The sequence below is a fragment of the Gavialis gangeticus genome, unplaced genomic scaffold (genome assembly GCF_001723915.1).
Source record: "Gavialis gangeticus isolate Ggan-Ray unplaced genomic scaffold, GavGan_comp1, whole genome shotgun sequence".
Classification (NCBI taxonomy): domain Eukaryota; kingdom Metazoa; phylum Chordata; order Crocodylia; family Gavialidae; genus Gavialis; species Gavialis gangeticus.
The window spans coordinates 143,731,704-143,745,338 of NW_017729025.1; the positions used below are offsets into that span (position 1 = coordinate 143,731,704).

Sequence of the window (13,635 nt, forward strand, 5' to 3'; positions counted from 1 at the left end):
CCTTTTCCTCCCCCACTCCAGTCCCCCAGACAGTGCCCAAGCCCTGGCCCTCCAATCCCCCCTCCCCCGCAGACTTACCTGCATTCAGCTGCTGGAGCTGCTCCCATCACCCTGCCTGGCTGTACTGATGGCCACATGCATGTGCACATGCACACAAACATGGTGCCCCCTGCCTCCATCTGCCCTTCCCTCCACTTCCCCCAGCCCCACGCAGCTCCTTGCAGGCTGGAACACTGCCCACCTGCAAGGGGAAACCTGTCATTTCCTGTGGTTTTTTCCCTTTAGCAAGGAAAATCCGTGTTTTTCTCCTTTAAAAGAGAAAATCCACATTTTTCTCCTTCAAAGTAGAAAATCCGTGTTTTTCTGCAGGAGACAGAAAACCTGAATCCCCAGTCACGAGGCTGCCTAATGTTTCATCTTTAACCTCACAGGCTATGGGCCCTAGAGCCTGCCTCTCCCCTCCCCTCCCCTCCTACTTGCTGGCACTGCATGGCTTCCCTTCCCCCCTTCCCTGCTAGACTGCACCCTTCCCTGTGCTAAAAAAATAACCAGTAGGCTAACCAGTTATCACTGGACTTCTCAGTTAAACAATTTATCATTTAACCTTTTCACATCCCTAGTGCCCAGGTAAGATGAGAAAGAGGGAGTGCTGGGTGTCATCAGCATATTGATGACACCTCGCTCCAAATCCCATCCACTTGCTTCATACGCACATTGACCAGATGGAGAAACAAGATTAAGCCCCGGAGGGCCCACAGGAAAGGGCCTCAGGGGGATGACAAGAACTTGACCATCACCACCCTCTGGGACCTTCCTGCTAGAAAAGAGAAGAACCTGTTTAGAGCAACACCATGAAGACCCACCAGGTCATGGTAAATGCTTTATCAGTACCCCATGGTCAGCTCCATCAAAGACTGCTGAAAGGTCAAGTAAGATCAGTAGGGCACAACTCAAGACAACGATCACTGACCAAGGCCACAAGTACAGTCTCTGTGCTATAACCAGGATGAAAGCCAGACTGACATGGATCCAGAAATCTGATGACATCCAGATGAACTCAGAGCTGTTGGGCATGGGCCATTCAATAACCTTCCCCAAAAAAGGGAGGTTGAAGACAAGGTGACAACTGGCTGGGGAGTCAAATGTCAAGCATGGTTTCTTAAGCAGGGACCAGACAAATCTCAAGACTTAAGAAGGCCTAGTACCCCGACTTCCTGAAGGAAAGCACTGACAACATTTGCCAGTAATGGCCCCAATGCCCCCCACCAAAATAAATAAGTATAGAAGCAGAGTCAACAAGTATAAAAATAGTAGAATATGAGCTCTTAAGTGCTCAGCAGTATTGAAAAGAAACACTGGATAAAGTAAGGGGGTGTGGGACAGAGCAAGGAGGGCTGGGCACTGCAGAAGGGATCAACAGCCTGAGACAGTGGCTGGGTCATGAACAGCAGTCCAGTGTTTATAAAACTTTATCAACACCTGGTCTAACATGCATTAGAGATTCACACAGCACAGGGATGAGAGAGAAATCATTTAGTTCTTCTCCCCCTGCCCTGACACTGGGTGATTTGTACTTAAGCCATTTATAACTAATATTTGTCTTGCCTGCTCTTAAAACATCTCTAATGAGAGACAAGAGATTCTACAATTTCCCTAGCTTAACTAATTAAAATCAAACATTCTCTTGATCATAGGATGTGAAAGCAGTGTGCTCACCTTAGCAATTATGAGGGCAAAAGAGCCAACTTAATATATCAGGATAAAACTGAAAACACATCTTACGTTAACACTCTTGGTTTTAAATAAGATGCAGTCAATGTTCAGAATAGTCACAGGTTTGGGGGAGTGGGGGAATAAACTTTTGTTTTACATAAGCTATTTCATATTCTCCTTATATTTAGTGTTCTGCTTTTGCTTGTAAGGCCTACATTTGATTTTTATTCACAAACAGTTAAGCATAAACTGCATTTTTCATCATGTACTTTTAAGGATGCACTGGATTTGCTAAAGGAAGGAGAAAGAAAGGTGATTTAGGGCACATATCTTGGCAATACATACCAGCAATTAAAATGCAAAGCTTTCATTTTGCCTACACGCAATACAACGAGACCTTCTTACACTCTGTAGGAATGTGAACACTACAACTGCCTATAGACATGCATGGAGGTGGGTGGTTCCCAGACAACTGCTGCAATTAAATTTATTTTAAAATGGCCGCAGGATGCTTTATCTAACCCTTGTTCAACAAGGTTTAGTTAAAGCACCCTATGGCCATTTTAAAATGCGGCACTGCAGCATTCTAATAGAATGCAGAACAGACTCAATTAATCAAGTCTGATCCAACATCTTCTAATTAGAACACCAAGGAACACATGTATAGGCACCCCACAGTACCAAATCCTACAGCCACACTCAACAGGCTCACTTAGAGCCAGAAATACCAACCACTGCCTAAAGGACACTTTTATATTTTCCTCAAATTGCATTTGAGAAAAGAGAGTGAAATCTTGACTCCACTGAAGTAAATGGTAAGCCTTCTATTGTTCAGTAGAGTCAGAGTAAAACCTTAAGTTCACTACCAAATTTGATTTCACTTGCTGTGTTTTCTGTGATATTGTAATTTCTTGCAAAGTAAGGCATGAATTAACAGACAATGCTACAAAATCAGAAAACAAATTAAAAAAAACAAAACAGACATAATGGATGAACAAATCTCCTAGGATTTTACCTTTCCTTGACAGCTTGGAGAGAGACGAGAGGAGATGGGGAACGAAATGACAAAGGAATACTGAATGGGAGAAAAGTCTCAGTCCGATCAGTCTCAACCGTCACAGAAGCATGAGACACGTTGTCTAACAAATGGAATTGAAATAAAAATCATGAAACAGTGAAGTGACCTGACAAAATGAAACATTTAGTCAAATTCTGAGCTGGAAACTCTTAACAGGGAAACTGCTTTTACATGAACTAAAACAGGTTTATGGGTGTTTTTTGTTTTTGTATTTGAAGACAGATTTTTTTGGCGGAATTCTCTTTTTAAGAGGTAAGGTGCCTCAAAGGGTAAGAGTCTAGCATTGTGCATACACCTCTCGTGCTCAAAGTCTATTTCAATGTTACTGACCTTGGACTTGGTAAGCTTTTTTTATTCATGTTTTGGATCTGCATTGATAAGTGCTGTGAGGCAGCTGACAAAACAATGACAGTTCTAGAGGGAAACACCAACTGAACAGTAGTCTTCTGTTCAATGGCTTCTAGCCAGATGACTACATTTGAACCAATCACGGTTGCACAAAAATTCAAAAGATTGTCATCCCTAAAACTACAATCAAGATATTTCAAAAAAGCCAACTCAGTCCAAATACCCGTAACGAAATATCCATTGCTACACTCCCTCATTCTATGTGAAGACAAATCAGTATAACTTACTCCGAGTGCTAACTCTTGCCATGAACCAAAGGGAAATCAGTAACTGAAAATGCTTACATAATTTGTTTGCTGGTTTTTCTTTCCCCAGTAACTACCAGTGAATTTGTTCCTTTTCTTTTTTGCCCTTCATCCTTGAGAACACACATAGCATGTGCCAGTCATACTAAAGCTCAGACAACAGATGAAGTCAGTTTTGAGCCACCTGTTTTACCTTTTGGGTATTCTTTTTTTTGAAGAAGAAAACAAAAAGCACAAAACCCTCCTACAATGCAGCTGAATGTTGCAGTCTTTTTTCAGATGTTGTCAGTAGCATTTTTTGTTGTCCTTTTCAAACCATGCCCTAGCATGAGTCATGCACAAAATGCCCTCTGCACTTTTAGATGATGCAATTAAGGAAAGGGTTAGTTTTAATACTGGTGGCTTGGATCTTACCAACTGCCCCTTCAGAACAACATCTTTGAAAATTATTTCTGCTAGCATTCACAGTAACCCTACCCACACACTACCAGAACAAATGATCTATCGAGTCAGTAGACCTCAAGATCAATATTACACTTCCTGCAAACAGACTAGCTTTTATGCACTATGTGGAAAAGCATCGTGTAAAAGCTAATGGCCCTTTATATAAATGCGAAGAGAAGAGGCCATTCATTATGCTTACTTAATAAGGGAAGCATCTCAAGCACCACATGAAAAACTCATATGCAGACACAGAGAAGCATCTAGTACTTATGTGATTTAGCGATTTAAAATAGTCTGGTTTGTTTCAAATCAAATGCCCTTGTTTTAACCTTCTTAAACACAATAAGGTAATACAGTAAAAGGTGTAAAGATGATGAAACAAAAGACATATGGCAAATGTAAAAGCTGATGGTTACAAATGTCACCAGCATTGATTAGTAGCATAACACCACTTAAAAAGAAGGATGAAGGATATTAACTTATAAATCTTTATTTTTTATCATTACTTCATGACACACATTGAGATGAAACCCACTACTTCTAGACAAAAAACAACACAGCACAAAAAGAAAATTCACCTGTTTTTGTGCTAGCAAAATTTAGCTAATGACATCAGTGGATTAATCACTAAAGAGGACAAAGAAACATTCCAACATATTTTCAAAACCTGTAAAACATCCTATTTTGATTTTAGGTACTCTGCATCTTTCTGTCTTGAAAACACCCAGTTCTCAACTTAAGGGGCCAGGAAGATTTCACAGTATTTCACCACCTGGTAGAGTCTGCAGCTGCTGGACAAAACACTCTCATTTACACAGCTGAGGAAAGTGAGGTGTTGCCCTCTGTATGCAGCTATGTGGGTATCCAGGAAGGGTAGCATCCTCACTTCAAATGTGGATTCAGTATTATCTCTTACTAAAACTCGTCTCTTCAGTTCTGTCTCATCCAGCTCTTCTGGTACAAGTGACTAGATTTTTTTTTCTTTTTAAAGTAAGCTAAGTCTCCACATGCTTCCTCAATAACAGCAGAGTATACTCTCTGTAAGAGCAGGGTCCTTCCTGAAAGGCCACACTATATCCAAGTCTAGCACCAAAAAGCCTCTAGCTCTTGGTGGGAAAATAAAGGGCAATGATAGTGGGATTGTGTAACAGTGTTAGTATTTCAAAATGATACTCTACGCTACCCCCTCAATATGCTTATCTTTGAAAATACAAAAAGCCACCACCTCAAAAAAAATTAAAACTGCAGGGAAGTTAAAGCATTCTTCTTACACCTATTGCCATCTCAGACCCAATATTGCTCTAGGTATGTTAGCTGATGTTGGAATTGTTTTTTTTTTTACATAGAAGTTAGACTGTAAAAATGACAGAAAGTATTTTTATGTCTGTTACGAGATCACTAGTTACTTGACGAAAAGTGTGTGACAAGCATATTTCCAATATATGCCATTACCAAGATCCACTTGCTCTTCTTCCTGATGTGCAGAAAATTCTTTAAGTCTCTCATCTTCTGATAGGGTTTGACTGTGTATAGAACAAGAGTCCTCATCTGACTGACTGCCTCTTCGGCTAATAACACGATAAATACCAGAGTCTAAAACACTGAAACTTTCCTGTGGAAAGGGAAGTGTCACATGAGCCACAGAAATATGCTTCTGTATTAAACCACATTCTAAGAAAAAAAAGTGCATCACCAAAACATTTTTTTTTTATTGCCATGGTACAGATTCTACCACTACCCTTCTCACACATCTTCAAGGTAAAAACCATCTTGGGTATTTGCATGCTGATAACTATGCAACATCATGCAACTAGTTTCTTTTTTTTTTTTTTTTTTAATAAACATTTTTAGAAGAAGAGTATTTATAAAACAACTATAAATGTAGTGGAGTGAGCAGAATAATATTCAAGAACTCACTAATTTTAAAATGTTGGTTCTGACAAGCACAACGTTGTGTGGGCAAGTCGTTTCACCTTTCTGTACCTGCCTAGGTTTAAGTTTTGGGTCATGTTATAATGGACTGACTCCCAGCTAACAAGAATTAGGTAATACAAATTCTTCACAAAAATACCCTCTAGAACATGCATGTTTCTTCCTGGCCCAGGCTATGCCTTCAGCATCTACAAAAACACGTAACACTCCTCTATCTCAAGAAGTTACTATGTGACTAATTTGTTGCCTAAAGTACTTTAGATGTGGAAAGAACCATGCATGTTATTAAACATGATATTCACAAGATACTGAAAGCTGTAGCCACTGCCAACCAACCATACACATAAGACAATAATGGCACCAACTCTAAATTTTTCCTGTGTTGTCAGGAAGAATGTGAAAACCACCTAAAATACAGCTTCAGAAAAGAAAAACACTCATGCATTAACCACCATGGGTTAGATAATCTAATGACCAAGGAGGCCCATAAAATCAGATTGTACCCTTACAAATTTAAATATCTGAATTAACAGCGTCTTCCCTTCCTCCCCCAGCAGTCCCCAATAAGGAACAGACATTCAAAATATATGACCACTGCCAGTTAAAACAGGCACTTTGCAAGAAAACTATTCTCCAATTTCTGAAGTGTATGTTAATAGGCAAGGTTGTAAATAGTGAGGATGTGGACTGACGGGCAGGAAAAAGAAACATCCAGGACTTCATGTGCACCTACATGTGATGAGATACTGCTCCTCCTACTGCTGCATGCAGAATCTAGAGGTTCCAACTTTGAAATCAATTCTTCCAGTTGACTAATGACATCTGGTTGTGTTGAGGGGTCCAGCTGTGATTTCAAGTGTTCTAACTTATCTAGAGACAAAGCTTTTCTTGCCTACCAATACATACAAATAGAAAAAGAAAAGAGTACTATTAAGATTTTTATATTCAGAGGGAAAGTAACACTTATGCCTTTCTGACCAAGCTAGTCTATAAAAGGTGCCACTCTGTCCCACTTTCTCCCCATCTTCAGACTAACATGGCTAACTACCTCTGTCTAGACTAGTTATAATAGTACCATTTATACAAGATATGTTTTATATGAAAGGTGTCGCCACTGGTTAATTTTAGAGCTGCATCTCAATGTGGGGGAAAAGGTCCAAAATCCTAAGTGCAAAATTCCACAGGACTTGTTTCAGGGGGTCGGCACATGGGGAGGACAACTGAACAGACACAGTTTAGGCAGTACACAGATAGCAAAAAGAGTTTACTTACTCTGCAGGAAACAATGGAGTTCTGGAAGAGGCAGCAGACTTTGGCAGCAAGGCTCCAGAAGCCTCGTCGCAGCAGACGTTCTACACAGCGCTCCACTAGCAGAAGGGAGAGGTGCGAGACTTTTCCATAGGTATGCAGACAGAATAACTCATTTTTGAATACTGCAATATCCTGAATATCTACATAAAAACAGTTAAGCAGAAAAGTCATAGGGGCTGAATGACCTAACCAGCCTTTCTTCCAATTTCCTTCTTAACCTGCCTGTTAACAATTTCAACAGCTTTCCATTCTTATAATTCATCAGTAATGAGTAACATTAGACGGTACTATACCACTTTCTAATTCATGTGATGTACAGTGAAAGTAATGAAGTCCCTTGGCCTTTGCAAAATTGCCTAAAAGCATTAAAAAACAAAATTATCCCCAAATGAGGTACTTTATTTTTCTTTAAAAACAACCAATACTAATTCAAAGACAGACGCTGTCTTTAAATCCATTCCTAAAATCTAAATTTTGATTTAGCTTTGTTATGGAATAAAGACTTCCTAACCAATACTTAATTAAAGCAATTGACTGCTGAAGGGTCAAACTCTTCTGGCACATACATTCAAATGCTTCATGACAACAGATTTTGAACTTAATGTCAATAGGGGACAACTAATTGCTCTAGCACAGTGGTGTTCAGCTTCAGCCCAAGGACCAGATTTGGCCTAAAGAGCCATGTCACCTGGCCCACAGGGCTCCCTACAAGTCCAGAAATTTGGCAGGAAGGGAGCAGTGCAAGTGTTAATTGACAGTCCTCTTCTGCCAGATTTTTGGACCCACAGGGAGTCCCACGAGTTGGTTAAGATGGCCCTGCATGTGGGGCTGGATCCAATGCGCAGTGGGATCCAGCCCATGAACTGACTCTTTCACCCCTGCAGACTGGATGAGTGCTGCAGTTGGAGTCCCACCACTTTAGCAGTTTTAAAACTATAACAACCACCTCATGTGTTTAGTATTTATTAACTTTGGTCTTGATACAGAAGTTATCTGAATCAAAGATCATAAATAGACTTAGGAAAACCATCATAAAAAAGCCTCCTAGTCTACTGAGGCCAGATGTACTTTATTCTTACAAAGAGATCAAAAAAGTGCCAGAGAAAAAAAATAAGGAAAGTAAGCCAGAATATTTTATTTTAATCATCACATTGATATTTTACTTTGAGACTTAGTATTTTCCCCTATTACTTGCATGTATCCATAGAAGGTACTTGAAAAGATTAGTTTCAAAGTTGAACTGGGGGGAGGAAGAGGGTTTGATATTCAAAATAAGTCATATAAAGTGTAGAAAAGTGCTATTTAAGCTTATTTGTAGAAACGGAAATTGGTACAATATGCTTTAAGTACAAGTCTTTATGACAGAAAGTACAGCAAACAATGTAGCAAATCTCTGAGAATAATGAGTTCACCTTTTATTTCACTCCAAAGTAAAACTTGAACATTCTGTGGAATGAAGATATAAATGCCTTTTTCTGTCCAGGTCATGAGACAATGGTCACTGTAAAAGAAAAGAAAAAACAACAACTTCTTGAAGTAATACTTACGTTAACTCATTTCAGAAGAAAATTCTCTTTTCAGCATATTCAATTCATTAGGGAACTGAGCTAATCTACTGTTTACTTTAAGAGCAAGACAAAACCTGAATTTTAGAATGCAGACATATAATCTAACACCTCTTTTATTCAAGTGTGACAGAAGGCTTTAGAAAAAATATTTAAAAAGCAAGATTACTACGCAGTTGTCACAAAGAAAAAGCATCTAAAAAAAATGATTCCTAGAGAATGATCACCAGCTTTGGTGAACCTATAAACTTTTTAGAAAGAAACAGCACTCAGTAGAATGGTCAAAAGTTTTAATAGTTTCCATATTTGTCAGCAAAATAAAGAAAAGAAGAGAATAAGGATTGTTAAAATAATTTACCAAACAATACTACAGTAGAGGTATTGGAGGGGAGGAGAAAAGGAAGATATATCAAAACCACCACCCAGGGGCTTTACAGGACATCTTTGGGGCCTTTACACATTGATTTAATCAAATAAAAAACTACATTGGTTAGATTTTGGAGAAAAGTCACAATAATTTGGATATGGCTGTTCTTTTATTTGCTGAGTTGTAACTTAATATGGAATAATTCAGAGTGCAATTCAATAGCTGTGCTAGACCCAGAACTTCCAGTAGAGCTACTAATGGTTCCGTATATAGCACAGCTTCACAGTATAGCTCATGGAACCCAGACAGATATGAAACTTCTAGTTCCAACCTCAGAGCTCATCACTACTACAACTCTTACCACTGTATATCTAAATGCAGGAATTTGTGGAGGAAAAAAACCCAGAAGACAGTTCTTGCAAATGTTATATGCTAGTAAGTCAGAAAATAGATAACAGAATTAAGAGTCTACAAATGATTAAGAAAGCTTTGAAAAACCTAAATTTTGTTAATAAAAGTGTGCTCTTAGTACTCACGTCAAATATAACAGCTTTGGGAAAGACAAAGACTGGGGGGAACAGGTAGAAACATTATACTGAGGATCCGACCTATAAAAAAAACAAAACAACCCAAATTGACTAATATATTCTATTTTCAAAATGCACCACACTGATAAGTATTTGAGCCCCCAGTCCTATGAACATTTACAACAAGGGCTTAGCTTACACACCATAAAAGACTACACAGAAGTTACATCCATAAAATTAAGTCACAGGCTACGATTGAAACTTTTGTTATTAGCATCACTGTCGCAATTTATCTTTAAAGTTAATGCTGAGATGATAAATCAAGAACACTTTCAACTAAAGAATGGCAATGGGATTTTAAATTCATGGAACAAGGATGGAAAAGACCATAATCCACCAACAGACCGAAGTCCAAAAAAGTGAACAGTGATTTACAAGAGTTCAAGACCTCTGCTTGGCTTAACAAATGGTTAAAATATTTTTCAATAAAGGTCAAGTCTCAGGTTGTTAAATAAGTTTACCATCATAATATTTTAGCTGAAAAAAAAAATCTAAAAAAACTGTTTCTCAATGTCCTTGAAAGTATTTCCAAAGAATCCATGACCCTTGTACTCCAGCCAAACCTGCTCCAAACAGCATCAAACAAATAACCAAATAGTTGTTGATTAACTCCTCATTTTCGTGTTACATTTATTTCAGATCATCCAAAGCAGCCCTGTAAATTTATACTTTCACACTACAGCAGTGCCATGTTGAAACTATAACCCATGAAATCAAAGTGAAAATTTATTTTTTTAATAAAATGTGCAAAGGCAATCTCCAACTCCTTCATTTAAAGGCTAAATCTAAAGCCAAATCTGACTGTTTCATCAAGTTCCTTTATTTTACTCAGGGCTACTGTCTACCTAAAGACATGCAATAAAAATTGACCACTGCTAACTGGAATGACAAGTGCTGAAGAATGATTCTGAAAAAATGCATATCAGTCAAACTGTTTGTGAATCAAAAGCCATTTTTTTTCTTTTTAGAATACCATAACTTTTGAATGCAAGCAGGTAGATGGATTCCATAAAAACAGCTGAACAAGTGTTGGAGAGTCGTACAATGAAAATGCTAGGCCTGAGAACAAACTACAGTACTCATGACTTGACTTTTCTTACTACAGCTTGTTATTTTCAAACAGTAACTGTCACAAAAATAGTAGTGACAAAACTGGGGGGGGGGGGGGGGGGAGCAATCACCACTTAGTTCATCACTAACCATTATCAATACTACTACCTTAGAGTAATGAGAGGGAGAGGAGGTGATGACAACAGCTGTTTGAATTGATGCGTGCTTAGCACCTCTCCATCAAAGTTCACCTCCCACATCCTTGACCCTGGACGTGCACAATATATTAACGGCAGCTGGCTCCCTCCACCCTTTCCAACTGGGAAAAAGCAGGCTCCATATTCTCCATCTCTTTCTTTGTTACCAATTTTCCAGAACTTTTCTCTAGTACAGGAAAAAAATATTTAGACAACATTTAACACTACAAGTTAACACAAGTGGTTTTAACATTTTTCTTGGGCAAACAAATTTACTAGAAAAATATTCACGACCTCAAATTCCAAAAAAATTCTTATAATTTGCAGTTTACAAATATTGAGAATGTTTGCATAATACAATTCAACTTTCCATTACTTTTATATACAGGCAATCCTCGACTTAAGACATTTCGACTTGCAACGAATAGCATTTAAGACGTTTATAAACTGACTCTGTTTCAACTTTCTGACATCAGTTTCGACTTTACAACGCTTCATCTGATGTGATGCCACACCAGCAAACAAGTTTGCTGCATTGCCCGTGTCTCTGGAGAACATCTGTCCAAACTTCCTTGGACACTTTCTTTAAGAAAGCAGAGAAGACTCCAGAAAAGTTTGCAGCCAAGACTCCTGAAAAGACTCCAGCCAAGTCACCTCAAAGAAGTCCTTCCAAAGCAATGTGATTGCTATTTACAATATAAATACATTAACGTAGCTGTATTACCCATCTATAATTGATTCAAATACAAAATTCTGGGTTATTTTGGGGGAAAATAAGGTATTGACCCCTGGTTCAGGAACCGATCCCCTATTTATAACATTGTTCCTATGGGAAAATCAGTTCTGAGTTATGACATTTCAACGCAGTTTTCAGGATCCAATTGTGTCATAAGTCCAAGGACCGTGTGTATACAGATGTAGTGCATCCTTCTTGCATTTACTACTTACACATTTGTTATTTTAAAGCACCGTGGAAAAGTCTGATTTGATAACAGTCTTCAAATACCTGAAGGGCAGTAATAGAGAGGATGGAGATAGGCTTTTCTCCGTGGTTATAGGGGAGAGGCCTAGGAGCAATGGACTCAAACTGCAGCAGAGGAAATTTAAGATGGAGATCAGGAGGAACTTTCTGATTATGAGGGTAGTCAAACATTGGAACAGGACACCTAGAGAAACTGTGAAATCTCCATCCTTGGGAATTTTCAAGAACAGGTTGGACATATACTTAGCTAGGATGGTTTAGTCAGGGGGGGCAGGACTAAATGACCTTGAGCAGGGGGCTGTTCTAGATGACCTTATAAGGTCCCTTCCAACCTGATATTCCTATGATCCTATAAAAGGAAAAAAACTTCTTGTGAAAAACAGTGGTATGAAAGATTTAACTTGTTTGTTCAAAAATTTCCTTTTATAAGGAATACTACACAATAATTACAGCTCTGTATATAAGTAGTGCATTTGTAATGAAAATCCCTCTCCACTGTATTCATTTGGATGTGAAGTAAGTGTTTTATTTTACCTCAGAAGATAAAATAATTTCTTTGAGGGAACAGACCGATGACTATTTGACAAACCAGGTGGACAATCTCTTATCCAAAAAGAGCTACATAGTAGATGGTTCAGTTCTCTCAAGCTGTCTGCCCTAGTGTAATACTGCCAAGAATGTAAAAACTAAAACACTACTGGTCTAAAAGTCTACAAAATTAAAGCTATAACTCACTTTAAAGCCATGAAACTCAATCCCCAAAAACAGATGCATAAATAAAAACCCAAAGGTGGATAACTGTGTAAAAGGGCTGCGTTTAAACTGAAATAATGCAGGTATGTCTCTTAATTGATGAGTATGCATGCAAGTGATTGGTAATTTCTAATGATAAAATTAGAAAAAATATTTCTCAGCATATCTATTTGAATTACAGTCTCAAATTTTAACAAATAACCAGTATCTTTGCAGTTAGAGTATAACCTACCTCTCAGTATCACATAAGTAGGTGCGAGTGAGTGAAGAGATGAGCAATCTTCCATCCACATAATCAAGCTGAACTACCCGGGAGTCTACAGTGGTTATAATTTGAACTGGAAACATCACAAAAGCAGCAGCTGCCTAAAGAAAAATGAAAGCAATACACATTTGGTCTTAATATTCCATAAAGCCTGTATTATTCCAAAATTTAGGTAGCAAAATTAAGTGTTCAAACAAAGTTGTTTGTGTATAACAACAGATCCTATGAAGAGGGCAAAGTTGAGTTAACACAATTAATTCCCCTCTATAAAATAAGGCTCTGATGCTATGGATGTTTACATGTACATTAGGCCTGTGTGAAGTGGCAAGTATTCGCTTCAGATTCGGCCGATTCGGGGGACAGTGATTCCAATCAGTGAGTCAAATTACTGTCCTAAATCAATTCATCCGAATCAGCCAGGCCCATCCTCCCCCCACCACCCGGCAATGGCTCCCCCACCTGGCCCAGCTCCTGGCACTTAGAAAAAAAAACCCAGCTCACCAGGTGCTGCCGGGCAGGGGGGCAATCTCGGCTGCCCCCCACTGCATGGGGGGCTCTGCACAAGCCCCCAACACCACCCCTTGCTCCTCAAGCCCCCCATGGCTGCTCTGCTCACTGCGGTTCTGGCCCTTTAAGAAAAAAAAAGAAAGAAAGAAAACCCCACACTCACCATTCCTGCCAGCAAGGGGCGATCCCCGCTGCCCCCTACTGCCCTACGCCATGTGGGGGGGGGGGGGG

General features: G+C 39.0%; 1 protein-coding gene across 2 annotated transcripts in view; it reads right to left on the bottom strand.

The window, feature by feature from the left end:
- Positions 1–13,635, bottom strand: part of HPS5 (HPS5, biogenesis of lysosomal organelles complex 2 subunit 2) — a 75,829-nt gene that overhangs the window by 16,529 nt on the left and 45,665 nt on the right. For both annotated transcript variants that reach the window (XM_019519682.1, XM_019519683.1), the window contains exons 6-13: positions 12,865–12,998; positions 10,869–11,084; positions 9,600–9,671; positions 8,544–8,632; positions 7,093–7,271; positions 6,554–6,712; positions 5,341–5,500; positions 2,729–2,852 (exon numbers count right to left, since the gene is read on the bottom strand). In XM_019519682.1, coding sequence (XP_019375227.1) covers positions 2,729–2,852; positions 5,341–5,500; positions 6,554–6,712; positions 7,093–7,271; positions 8,544–8,632; positions 9,600–9,671; positions 10,869–11,084; positions 12,865–12,998 — 1,133 coding nt within the window. The remainder of the gene's footprint in view (positions 1–2,728; positions 2,853–5,340; positions 5,501–6,553; positions 6,713–7,092; positions 7,272–8,543; positions 8,633–9,599; positions 9,672–10,868; positions 11,085–12,864; positions 12,999–13,635) is intronic.